This window comes from Condylura cristata, unplaced genomic scaffold (genome assembly GCF_000260355.1).
Source record: "Condylura cristata isolate star-nosed mole 26May11 unplaced genomic scaffold, ConCri1.0 scaffold00009, whole genome shotgun sequence".
NCBI lineage: Eukaryota > Metazoa > Chordata > Mammalia > Eulipotyphla > Talpidae > Condylura > Condylura cristata.
The window spans coordinates 11,163,827-11,177,972 of NW_004567110.1; the positions used below are offsets into that span (position 1 = coordinate 11,163,827).

General features: G+C 31.6%; 1 protein-coding gene across 1 annotated transcript in view; it reads left to right on the plus strand.

The window, feature by feature from the left end:
- TMEM65 (transmembrane protein 65) overlaps positions 1–13,167 on the plus strand; it is a 37,570-nt gene extending 24,403 nt beyond the window's left edge. Inside the window, exons 3-7 of the mRNA XM_012722904.1 lie at positions 3,719–3,786; positions 8,172–8,226; positions 9,016–9,058; positions 10,877–10,982; positions 12,405–13,167. Of these exons, the coding sequence (XP_012578358.1) occupies positions 3,719–3,786; positions 8,172–8,226; positions 9,016–9,058; positions 10,877–10,982; positions 12,405–12,503 (371 nt within the window). The 3' untranslated portion in view covers positions 12,504–13,167. The remainder of the gene's footprint in view (positions 1–3,718; positions 3,787–8,171; positions 8,227–9,015; positions 9,059–10,876; positions 10,983–12,404) is intronic.
- The last annotated feature ends 979 nt before the right edge of the window (positions 13,168–14,146 follow it).

Sequence of the window (14,146 nt, forward strand, 5' to 3'; positions counted from 1 at the left end):
TGATTGAAGACATATCCCAATCCCATTATATGGTAGTTCTAATACTGTTAAAATATTATGGCTAGAAAAAGAATTATACTTATGACAGATACCTGTCTCAATTTCCAGGAGGAGGCATATGTTTACTTTAGTTTGGATTTAAGTTGAATAACTGCAGAACTAAAATTTTTAGGCTCAAAAGTACATGGAATTGTTCTGTGGTGGAGAAAACATTTCTGAGTTCCTATTTGTGATAATGAAGGAAGTTAAGTTTATTTAAAACCACCATGAAGAGCCTTTATTATGATAGGAGTAAATATTCAAGGGCTAATACTAAAGTGATATAAAATAATTTTGTACCTTATTATAAAGACAGTGAAAGAAGAAAATTGCCTATTAGTGCAGTGAATTAGAGTGGGTTGTAAGTTAGTATAGATATTCAATATGGCTTATTAACAACTGCTGAATTAGAGAATGTTATTTCCCAAAGGAAATTGAAGAAATCACAGATTGTAGGAGAACATGACATATTGCATAGCAAACATAGGTATTTAAAAAAAAACCCTAAAATTTAGTTCTTTTTTTCACTCAGAGGTAGAATATAATATACATTGGCTAACTTCCCCAATACAGAATAATTCAAGAAATCTCTTGATTTTTCTTCCATAGGCAATTTTTCCTGATTATCCCAATCTAAATTTATATAATCATAACTGTGTAATAATGTTACAGTTTTGGGGGAGTCATTTTGAAGTCAACTCATCATATGGCTGAGTTGTCATACCCAAACTTCTTAAAGACTGGTAACGAAGTCTTATTTATCTTTGTATCTCAGGTGCTCGGTGGAGTTTTTGTCCAGTTAGTTCAAAGTCATTTAAAAATAACTGTACTTATAGGACACATTTACTTAGGCCTAAACATAAAAATGTGTTATATTTTGTACTTTAAAGTAATAAGTAGTGGCAATGTGCCTTTAATTAGCTTTATTAAGTTTTTACTAGCATAGCAATTAATCTCATCTTAATTTTAATAGTTTTAATACTTAGTTTTAAGATATTTGTAATTTTTTAGAGAATCCATTAAATTAATGTCAACATGTAAGTAAATCCCAAAGTTTTCATAGCTACTCTGCTATGTTTCAAAGATGATTGAGAAGATGCTTTAGACTTCTCTCCAGAGGTATATTTAAGTATCTCTTTCTTCAATATCAAAGTTTAATTTAGCGAATTAATAAATTTTCATTATATTCCTTTGACATACCAAATTTGTATTAATATTTTTGGAAATAGGATGGTGTACATGTTTTGGAAGCTGCTTATTATAAAAAGGAAATTGACTGTCCAGTAGGTAAAAAAAATAAGACTTAAGCAAAATACCAAAGAACCAAGGCTAGGTGGGTTAGCATTGAAACAGCATGTTTCTCAATGTGCTATTTTATTTTTATCTTTAGCAGCTTTAAAAATAATATTCCTTAGAGATGCAAATTAAAACCACAATGAGATACCACCTCACACCAGTGAGAAAGGCACATCTTGAAACAACTAGCAATAACAAATGTTGGCAAGGATGTGGAGAAAAAGGAACTCTCCTGCACTGCTGGTGGGAATACAAATTAGTACAACCACTATGGAAAACTGTTTGGATGTTTCTCAAATTGCTAAAAATGGACCTAGCATTCCCACTCCTACGTATCTACCCAAAAAGACACAAAAACACTGATTCAAAAAGACACCTGCATGCCTCTGTTTACTGCTGCTTTATTTGCAATAGGAAAGACATGGAATCAACCCAGATGCCCGAAAGTAGATGACTGGATTAAAAAGATGTGGTACATATACACAATGGAATATTACTCAGCAATCAAAAAGATAAGCAAATGCCTTTTGTAGCAACATGGATGGAGCTGGAAGGGATCATGCTTACTGAAATAAGCCAGAAAGAAAAGGAAAAATACCAGATATTTTCAATCATAGCAGGAGTATAATGGACCAGGGCAGAAAATAATAATAATGAACAACTATATACCAGAGACATTTTATGGGGGAAGAATGGGGAGTGGGATCAAAAATGGGGGAGGGAGGATATACTGGACTATGGTGATGGCACACAGTTGAATTAGTGGTGGGAAGCCCATGGGGATTACAACTGAGATGGAAAAAGGCACAAAATGATGTAAAAATAAACTATTACATTATTTAAAAAAATAAGTTTCCTCTGTGGGTATCTCTCTGAATCTTAAAACCTGAAGTAAAAATGCAGAGAAACTTACAAAAACTTCTTTAGGGCTTCTATAACTTTATTTAATTCTATTTTAACTTTATTATATTTAGTTTCTTATTCTTATACCCTAATTTATTTAAATTGTTAATGTATTTTCTTTAAACATTAAGAAAATCTATGGGAAAAAATAATATTCCTTATAATAAAAGTAATACTTTTTTTATTTGGACATTCTTGCTGATGACAGGAAACAGATCTAAAGTGGCCTGGGATGCTGGAATATATTCTTTTTTCTCCTCAATCTTATTCTTTGATAGTCATTGTAGGTAGAAGTGTGGGTTATTATTTTTCACTGCTTATTAGCATGATTGGTGCAGAACTCACTACAGTAGTATCAGAACTTCAAAATTTCTGGGTCATACTTTAATTATACTTTCCACGAAGAAGAAAACTCAAGTCACTGCACTCATAACTAATTGGTTGATGATACTATTTGTGGGTGTAATATAAAACTTAAAGTTTTGATTTTATCTAAAAACAGTTCTCAGTTGAACTGATGTTGAGTCATTCCTTTGTAATTTTATAGGTTAATTATAATAAAGTCTTTTTAATTGTCCCTAGCTTTTAATTTGTTTCACAGTTCTGCCTTCAGTTCTTTCAATCTGGAATTCTGGCCCTTTATAGTTAGTGGTCCTCAACTTCGCTAACTAAATGCTTCTTGAGCAACAACTGCACTAGCCAGTCTGAAATATGCTAAAGAGATGCACATGTGAAAAAAAATGAAGCTAATTGTATAAAAATATATAGTGGTTTTAGTTCTTTCTAGTTACAGTTCTACTATCTTAACCCATTCAGATTATGTGCTAGAGAGGTAAGGTAAGGTGTGCCTTTGGTGGAAGAGATCAAGTTACATTTTGATATAAATCAAATATTGTTCGTTTATAGTCTGAAAGCATTCAGGAATACCATTGTATTATGGGGGGAGGGGAAAAGGCTTTGCATGTGAATATCTGATATATATGATATAATCACATTTTTCTGACATTTGCTTTAAAAATTGTTTAGTGAATAATACTAACTAAATAGCCTCATGAATGTTGATTCAGGTCATTTTTATTAGTTTTAATATGGGAATCAATTTTGTGATATCAGGCTAGGTATATGAGAAACAGGTTGATGTCTGTAGTTTAAACAGGGAAAACATGGTACTCATAAATGTGTACTTTTTGTTCTGCCATTAACTGTATGTAATTTGTGTGGGTGTGTGTGTATTGCTAGTAAGAAAACATAGTCTAACATAGTTACTTCTATATGTTACATGTTTTATTTTATTTCTATTATAGCTTCTACCAAGTGACTACATTTATAGCAGGAGCAGAATCTTTTGCCTATAGGGAATGAAAAGCAAATCCCAAGATTATTAAATCGGTTTAGGAAACTTTAATTATGTGGTCTGTTACTACCGTTTTAAAGTGATAGAAATCTTAAAATATATTTTTCTGTTTTTGATGTTTTTCAGTATTCATCCACAATGCGATACCTTTCATAGGGTTTGGCTTTTTGGATAATGCAATTATGATTGTTGCAGTAAGTTCTTTCTCTCACCCCTTCTATTCTGAGTTAACAAAGAAAATAATGTGATCTAAATTTTCCTAGTAATTTGCATATTATAGCCATAACGTTTTATTTAGCACCATAATGAAGAAGGCATTTTTTAATACTATATGTCATATTAGGCTATAATTCAATGTTAAGGTGTCATCATATATATTAGTCATTATGACTTGTGGTAAAGCTGCTGGCCAAAAATAAACAGTTCTTATTGATTCTGTATTGTCCTGTTCTACTTTCAACATTCTTGCAGGAAAAATGTAATATTTTTTGATGCTTTTTGTCACAAATATGTTCTTTTATTAGTTCATAGTTCAAGTTCCCCAGGTACAAATGTAGTAAGGGGTGTTTTGTAATATAGTCTATCCATTTAACACATAGGTGTTTTAAGTTCATTTCAGAACACTGTGAATATATCCTCTTGTCTTTGTTCCATTGTAGTGTTAAAAAAAATTCCCTTTTGCTCTGGTCACTTTGATGTAAAGATGTTCCTTAAAAGTATTATTTAGTCTTAGGGATGACTAATTTAGTAGAGTTTTTAAAAAAGATTTATTTTTATTTATCATGCATACAAGAACTGGAGGGTAGGCCAGAGGTGCCAGGATTAAGTGGGGAGCAGGATAGGAAGATCCACTGAAACACTGTGAGACAGGAGACATCTGCTGCACCATGTGAGTTAACTCCCTGGCCAGGGATTGGACTCATGCTGGATAGCACTGAGACTAGCTTGATAGCATTAACCTCTGTGACATCAGGGAGGCCCCCAAATTTACTAGTTTAATGGGCTTTGGGGGGCTTTTAGGTTTCAGAATAGGGATTAAAGTATAATTTACATTGTATAGATTGCAAATTTGCTTACAGAGTATCTAAAATTGGTTCATTCAAGAATGGTTTTCTTTGCTGTCCAGCTCACCGTATGTCTAGATTGATGAAGTGAGATATATAGAATATTCAGTCATTCACCTTGTGGAAGCAAACTGTAACGTTAACACAGTAGGAATGTGTCCTACTGATCACCAGTCTTAGAAGACACTCTAACATGCGCCTTGAAGATCATAAGCACACATAATTCTTCAGTAGATTCAGCAGCTTTTAAAATAAGTTCAGAATGCTGGTCTTTTTTTTCCCTCTTTCTCTATTTTTAACTAATTGTTACATTTTCTTGGTATGTATATAAGACTCAAATTGACCATTTCATCTAATGTGAAAAAATTATTTAAGCATTTAGAACTGTACTATCTTTTCTGAAATCACATGAGTTGCTTAGGTTATTTAAGTAGCTAATGTAAATAAAATCTAACTATAATAAAAACTATAACGAGTTTACAAACTGTAGTCAAGACTTGGTATAGTACCACTCTTTATATCCTTGCTAATATTTTGGCAACAGATGTGGTCACTATAGCTCACCAGAACTAAACTTGATATGTTCTTGAATAGATTGTCTGAATTACAGCTGTGAGAAATATTGAAGTTTCACATGACTTAGTATTTTACATTATTGACAGCTAGTTCCCATGCTACCATCCCAATAATCATTTGTTGTTTTTCCACCCACTTTCTTTTCCGCCTTCTCAGATACTAAGAGACTATCATTGCCACAGCAGTGTTGGGAGGATATGTTTTCCATAGAGAGGGTTTCAAGGAAGTTTTGCAGATAAAAGTAGAGATAGTGGGTGGCTTCTGCAGTTCTGAATAAGACTTACTTCATTTTTTGAAATAAGTAAAATAGCAGATAAGATACGTGTTCAAATACAGCTATCGAAAAGGAAAAGCCAAACCAAATCAAAACACCTGCATTCTAAAAGTACAATATGGCTTGCTCTTGTGTCATTCTGGTCTGTGTCTCATTATTCAATTGTTAGTGAACTGTTTTTCTGGAACAGTCATTCTAGATAAATGACTCCAATTAGCAATACTATTTTTTCTGATTTACATTGAAATTTAGTTTCAAGACTATTACCAGTTCTTATTTATATAATCTTGAAATAAATGTTTAAACCACTGGCTTCAGTACCTTGAAATAAATGTTTAAACCACTGGCTTCAGTACCTTGTTATTAAATGTAGTACAGTATTTTTTTGTGATACTTCCAAATTAATTCAAGGACAGTAAAGTTTTTCAAAGAGCCTTTACAATTTCTGAGATTAAAAAATAGCTGTATATATATGTATATATAGATAGGAAATATAGCTATAGAAATTATTAATGGGGAAATAAATGATCATTATTACCTGAAGACTTTTTTCACCTTTTAGTTTTTTTATTAAACTCATTGATTCTAACATTGTGGAACAGCTATAACTGTTTTAAGATTGTAAGTTAAGGCTACTTTGTTTTTCCTTATGGCATGCTATGGACATTTGATGTTTTCCTTTTCCTATTATATTCTCTTGGCTGATACCCTTGTTTTAATCATAGAAACGAATTCCTATGCAATTTCTTTAAAGTAGATTTGATCTTTATTGTTCAGTGTTGTTCGTACTGAGCATTTGGTTTGTTAGTTTTTGTTATAGTTTTTATATTAGCGTGATTTCTTCCTTATAACTTATATTTAAGCATTTTAAACATTATTTTTCTTACAGTTTAATTAGGATTGAATTAGAATTCTAGAGTAGATTAATTGTATTAAGGTGATAAAACATGTATGGCCCATTGTTTTGTTAGATTTATTTGTAATTCCTACCTTATTTATTAACATAAAATTTGTTTTAATTATGGGAAGAAGAAAAGTCCATAGCCATTGCCATCAAACTGTCTTTGTTTATGTTATCCAAAGCTTTTCATGATATGTGGACCTCTTCAGGGTTTGAAATTCAACCAAATGAACAAGCACTTACTCTATTTAAATACATGTATTGCAACTGGATTCTGTGTCACTCCTAATAATTCCTATAAATGCTGTTAAAATGACTTTTTTATTCAAGGTAGCTGGAATTAATACTCTTCTGTATTAGTATGGCAGTTTAGTGTTTTCATTTTATCCATATAGAAACAACTTCATTCTTTATACCTGTTTTCTTTTTCTCTTAAGAAATCTGTTCCTTAGATACCATTACAGTTTTGTAATTTTAAGTATCAGTAGACTTTTGAAGATCAGACTGCTCAGTCTGTATATAACAAGAGTTGTATTTTAAAGGTGTGAAACCAGAAGGCTTAGTTAGCTTTGCATTTGTTTTGTAAATAGTTGAGTAATGCAGTATTTCTACATACCAGATATGGTATTCTTTTTTTTCCTTTCAACAAATATCACTGAGATTTAAAAGTTTTTAAATTTTCAAGCATCAGTATTGAAGAAAACTTTTGAAAAGTGAATCTATTTTTGGCAATCTGCCTAAGAATTAGGACTGAATTGGCATGATAGATCCTACATAATTTATTCTACGTAATAACCCAGTAGAATAGTTTAATTATCTTCATTTTATTGCCTTCTCTTTACAGTAGAAGTAAATATACAAGTCCTTCTGTTCAGAATAATGATATATTTTCAAGTTCTAAAACTCTCCCAATAAAATAAATTTAGTAGACATGCAATGTAGCCTCCTTTTTACATTTTTACTTTTATAGCTTTGTTATACCAACTATTGCTGCTTATGAATTATATAATCTCATTACTTACTGGCTTAAAAAGCAAGTGTTACTAGGATCATTTTTGAAGCTTTTAGTTCCTGGATACTAGTTAAATCTGTCTTTTTAATCTTTTGGTAGAGTAAATAATAATATAGATATCAGTCATAATTTAAAATTAGGTGAGTTGGTCTTTGTTTAAAGAGCTTTAGAGTTTCTTTGTGGTATGAAATTATACATTCTAGATTTTAAATGATAGATTATATTGCTATATTTGTTTTATTTTAATGAAAGCCTACTTTTTAAAAAAGATTTATTTATTTATGCTTACAGAATTGGGGTACAGGCTAGAGATGGGGGGGGTGAGAGGATTCACCAGAGACAGAGTAGGGAACAAACAGGCAGATCAACTGAAATACACTGCTGAGGGGAGTAATGGGGTGGGTCAGGAGAGGTCTGCCATGCCATGTGGGTCAGCTCCCTGGCTGGGGATCACACTCATGCAGCAGTGGCTTTGGAGAACTTTGTAGTGCTTCGTAGTGCTGTGCTTTAACCTGTTGTGCAATCAGAGAGAGTCAAAAGCCTAATTTTAATAAATAAAATATAGATGTAATTTCTGCATGGATGTGTATATTTAATACTCAAGTGAATTATTGCATTAAATGTGCACATTTCTGCATGCTTTACATATATACTTGATGAATAGCATATTGATTGAACTATTTTTATTAATAAAGTACTATTTTATAGTTACTTTAATTTTTAAGATTAATTTCTTTGTAATAATTTTTCAGGGAACCCATATTGAGATGTCTATTGGCATTATTTTTGGAATTTCAACTATGGCAGGTATTTAATAGTAATGTTATTACTTTATTGTATATTCATAAAACATTTCAGTAAATTAGGTTTAGGAGAGGATGATTTATTTCAGTTAGCCTGTTAATGTGTCTATTTTCTTAGATCCCACTCTAATATTTAATTTTGTGATGTAGTAGTTTTTTTTCCTGAGAAATTTTAATGAACAATAAAATTACTGACAGTGTTAAAAGATGTTTTCCCCTTAATTCAATGTTACCCCAAAACCTTTCTACTGTTTGTCTCTATAAAATCATTTATTTTAAAGTTGGGTATAAAAATCAAAGATGGAAATACAAGATTGGAAGTGTAATTTGATTCTCTCCTTTCCCTCAATTAACCTCTCTTTTTAACAATAAAATTTGGGAATGGTTCTATGTTATGTTTACTGTATAGAAAACATGATTGTTTTTAAAATTTAAAGCTTACATAGCCTTTTTTTTCTTCAATTTCTAAATACCAAAATTCCCTTGAATATTATCTAAAAGATACAACTGCAAATTATTGTGCAGGTGTTTTAATATTAAACCAAAATGGAAAGTGGCTGTAATAGCAGAAAAAAATTAAGTACCTGATAAAGAATTAATCTCAAAAGAATTCTGTAATCTCAAAAGACCTATGTTCGATTTTGAAATCTTGCAGTTAATTTGGATATAATTGATGTAATTTGAGAAATGTGATAACTTGTAGACCAAGTACTTTATAATTAGATGGTGTTGTATTATAATGATTTTTTGACTTCGACGTAACAATTCACTTGTTCATTTTAAACTTTTTTAGCTGCTGCTTTGGGAAATCTTGTGTCAGATTTAGCTGGACTTGGGTAGGTTCATTAATATATTCATTTCTACTTGTGTATACTTATTTGCTCACTTTTTCTTCTCCATTCTTCTTTAAATAAGAAGGACTAAAGAAAAAGGAACAAAATCCTGTGTGCTTTAAACTAAATCTTAAAATTTAATACAGTTTTATAATACAGTAGTATTAAATCTTTGTGCATCAAATATGAGTACCTGGGTTACACGCCATAGTATTGTCTGGTGGTAGGGCCTTGGCATTTCTGTTTAATAATCTTTACTTACTCAAGTATTCATATGCATTTTATAGACATTTTCCAAGGATGAGACAAGATTGAAAGCAAGACCACCATCATGATTCCACCTCAGTCTCCTCCCACTAAGCCCAGAGATAAAGCTGTGTAGATCAAACGTGAGGATACCGACTGGGTGTGTTTTACAGAGAGAAAGGAATGATAGCCAGGGCATATATGGATTTGGCCAGTTTTCCCTCTCTTTTGTTCCATGTGGCAGGGATGACAAAACAAACTGAATACGTCTACTTAGTAGAAAAAGCTAGTTTTCCCTCTCTACATTCACCATTCCAAGTGGCACATGGCCTGGTTTGCTTCCTCAGGTTGGGGAAACTTGGAAGTTTAAGTCAGACTAAGTTGACATGAAATAATATGATAAACATTCTCTCACTCAGTCTTCTTTCTTTGGTTCACTAAAGTAGTAAGTTTTAAGGTTCGAATTTGGGTCTAATAGAAGTTGGGTTAGCCTTATCTAGATAAAGCCAACTTCTTGGTGATCTGGTTATATAAGATTCTGTCTGGGGCTTGAAGTCAAAGTGACTGTTAAAAACAGATTCTTTGCTTCTAGCTTGATGCAGAAATTTTATATTCCTGGAATTTCTGCCATAAATCTACGATGATGTCATCCTTAAACATTCCATTTCTCAGTTCCCAACACTAAAGTTAATAAACATAATATAATTAATGTGATAACTTTCTGTATTTAATGAAATCAAATGACCTAATAGATTTTACTTTTTGATTATTATCGTAAGGGAGTTATTTTTGACGCGTGATAAAGATTTCTTTATATATAAGAACTAGTTCTTCTCTATCTTTAAAAAAATACATTACATAACAAATTAAGTACCACACTTTACCAGTGCACATTTCTTTTAGAACTTAACGTATCTGATGTTGGGATCTATCTTACAATTGATAGATCTGTCTTATTAATTGATAATTGTAATTGTTGGGAGCTATCTTATAATTAATTGATGAGAGTTTAATTGGCTTTTTCCCTTTCTTACAGTTCTTAAAGTTTAATTGGCTTTTTCCCTTTCTTACAGTTCTTAAAGTAAGACTGTTTTCATGAAATGATAGCAATGTAGAGCTGATAGTACCTGAGATTGCCTTGAAAATTCTAAGTTGTTTTTCTTGGCATATCAGTCTGATAACTTCTGAAAAGTTTTTCATTATGATGACAAATTATTATTGAATTATATCATACATTAAAACTTTTTGCTTTGATTTGGAATAAATGCATACATTAAAATTGTCAAAACTGTTTTACACATTGAATTGATCTTGTAAAAGTTATGGTAGAGGATAGTTGCACTGTTAATTACTTTACCTGTGTATTGAGTATGTTAATATGGACATATTTTAAGACAATCTATTCATCGCAATAAAAAATGAAAGTTGTAAAATAGTGTTTATACCTTTTGTAGAGTGCCAGTTAAAAGGTGTAAAATGATTTTGTTTCTCTTTGTATAATTATTTTTTACTATATGATGACATTTGTGTGTCTCTTTTAAAACTTGTATTTCGTCCTTTTTTTTTTTTTAAAAGACTTGCAGGCTATGTTGAAGCTTTGGCTTCTAGGTTAGGCCTGTCGATTCCTGATCTCACACCAAAGCAAGTTGACATGTGGCAAACACGTGTTAGTACACATCTGGTAAGTATTTTTGTGATTTATGATGATTGAATTCAGAGAGCCAGAGCAATTAAGCTTGAATGAAGTTTTTAACAAAAAAAAGCTTTGCTAACTGTTGGCAGTTTTCAGAAGAACAGTATGTTTTGTTGTACTTGATTTAAATTCTTCATATGACTTTTCTGTATGATTCTGTTAATGTTAAGAGATTGCAGGACATATAATAGTAAACTATAGTTATCTTGAGGATTGTTTAGGTGTGAAATCAGATATGTACACCAAATTATAATTTAGTGTGTCATATAATAATAAAAATATATACTAGCTATAGGAATAGCACAAATAAGAGATAAACACTTTGTAAGGAGAAAATTTCTTTTCATGGGAAAATTTCTTTGACCATTACTGGGTCTAACTTGATTTTTGAATTGTGCATGAGACATTTGGTAAGTGATCAAGGGAATTCTAAGTATATAACTAACTATTAAAAAAAGGCATAAAAACAGTATATTTCAAGAAATACAGGAAATTAGGCATTGCTGGAATATAACGTATAGTAGTTGTGAGTAGAAGCAGTAGTAGAATGCTTTGAAGTAAGAATATGTCAGGAAAGGCATTGTATAAACTGTGCTAAGGAGTTTGTACCTCATACTTGAGTAATGGAGTGCTAGTGAAGACTTTTAAATAAGGGGCTAGGTGGGTCATGATGCCATTAAGTAAGTCAAGAAGAGAGGTGTGGAGGGGAAGGTAATGAGTTCTGTTTTGGACCTGTTGAATTTGAGGTGCAACTAGGGTATTCATGCGGTCGCAGCTAGTAGGCATTTGACTGAAGGACAAGAGTTAGAAGGGTGTGAATTTGAGATGATGGGTAAAAGATTAATACTGAATACTCATTGAAAACAGTTTAGGAGTTTTTAATGCATTGTTTGTAAATCTTACATTCTGGTGGGGTAGAGGGATGGACAGACGTTAAAAAAACCTAACCAAAAAGTATTTAGTGTTTTAGAGTTCATAATTATTATGGGAATTGGAAAAAAGAGAATGATACAGCTCGGTAAAAGAAGTTGGGAGTGTTAGATTGGAACTAGTTTTAAATAAGAGACCCATTCACTGTAAGACCCATGGGCAAGGTGGGTGATAGTTACAATCATGGGTGAAGGTGCATTTTTGTGAAGGACAGTGGTTCTTAAAGTGATGCCAGGACCAGCAGGATCAGCATAACTTAGGATGTTGAAAAACAGATTCTCACTCTCCAAGTGGTTAGAGCTGTACATTACTGTGCAGAAAATTATGTTGATCCTTATGTGTATATCCACATCTTGTTAATCATGGTCCAAAGACCTGCAGTCAAGAGTTGACTTTTATAGTACATTGTATTTATATTAGATATGTATGCAAAGATTCTTTCAAGGCTGACTAACTTTTAAAAAATGTCTTTTTTTTTAGGGCAAAGCTGGCGGGGTGACTATTGGCTGCATTCTAGGAATGTTTCCTTTGCTTTTCCTTGGAGGTGAAGATGATGAAAAACTGGAAAAGGCAAATTAACCCTCTTAGGATAGCTATAAAAAGATGTAAACTAATGTACCTCAATTACTAAATATGCTGTCACATTTAGGAATTAAGACAGTAACTGTATAGATACGGGATCAAATAATTCAGCATGTATTGGAAAACACTAACTTATTGTAGTTTGGTTTTCTTAGGACATCTTTTTTTTTTTTTAAAAAAAAACTGTTTAGTATCATTTTGTGTAAATTGCTGAGATGCTTTTTCATCATTAGCAGGCAACATTTTGCCTTTTCCTTCTCTTTATATATCAAAATATCATTTAAGAATCAGTCACTGTTGTATTGTTCTGTTCCTTAACATGTGTTCATGCATGAAAGTTTATGTTGTTCCCTGTATTTAGAATTCAACCTTCAGATTTTTTTTCACCCATATTACTTAAGCTGTTTAATATCAGTTGCAGATTTTTTTTTTTTACTCTGTTGGCAAAATCACTTTTGTACTATTTCGCAGAAAATACAATGATATGATTTTAATCATTTTTAACTCACTAATTTAAAATGGATGCAGACTTGGAGTATTTTGTAAGTATCTACTACTCATTTTAATTTCTGACATAGTACTGTCTTAAGAGCCAGGGAGTAATCAGAATGAACAATTATGTGGTCTCCCTTCTACATAAAGCCCTGTCTGTTAACAAGTGTATTATTTCAAGTTGATTTTTTTACCTTTAATTTCTTAATTTTGAATATTTACATGGTGGTTTCTGACTACAAGGGTAAGATAACTATTATTTTAGGGTCTTTTTATGGAGATTATGGAAGTAGAGTGAACTAAAGGGATTTGATGTGAAACTTAGAAATTAAGAGACCAGAAATTTTTTAGAGGAAAGTAGGATATGGGAACTCTCAAGAAAGCTTTTGTAGTGTTGACATTTAAATGCTGATTGTAAAATGAGTGAGAGATAAATTATTATGTTGTTTGGAAAGAATTTTTTCCCCTCAAAATATCTTCTTAACCTGCATTGGATCAGTCTATTTCCCACTCATAATCCTGACTCACTTATTTAGTGAATTTCATTTCTGGATAACTTCTTTCAAGGTTTTTTTGCTGTGTATAGTCTAGTAGTCAAGAGTTACTCAAGGAGAATTGTTCTCTCCCCTTTTTGGTCTTTTTTCTTCTGCTGTGGCATTTAAATTATATTCTAGGTTGAAGTTACTTATTTCCAGTCATGTGTATCTGACTTAAGTATAACCATGTGTAACATTTAAATTTTTATTTGATCTTTTACACATGCTAAAAATTTAAATTTGTAGAATAAGCATATTGTGGAGAAGAAAAACTAAAGCTAAAATTACTATTTTGATACTGAAAATGTTTATGTTGCTAAATAGATACAAAAGGAGGAAAATTTATAAGATGGCTGTATTTACAGGTTTCCTTATTTTAAAATATATTTACACATACTGACTTTGAGTTCTTATGTTCAGGGAAGGTGCTTCCCCCACCCCCCCAACACAGATAATTTATTATGAATTCTATGCACTTGAAAATAATTTAGTATTGTACTTTAATCATAAATATTGTTTGGTGGGCAAGGAATGATAAATAACTTCCTTATAATGTACAAATAATTTGAGTTCTCATTTGATCAAATTAGAGTCATAGAACATCTTGAGATC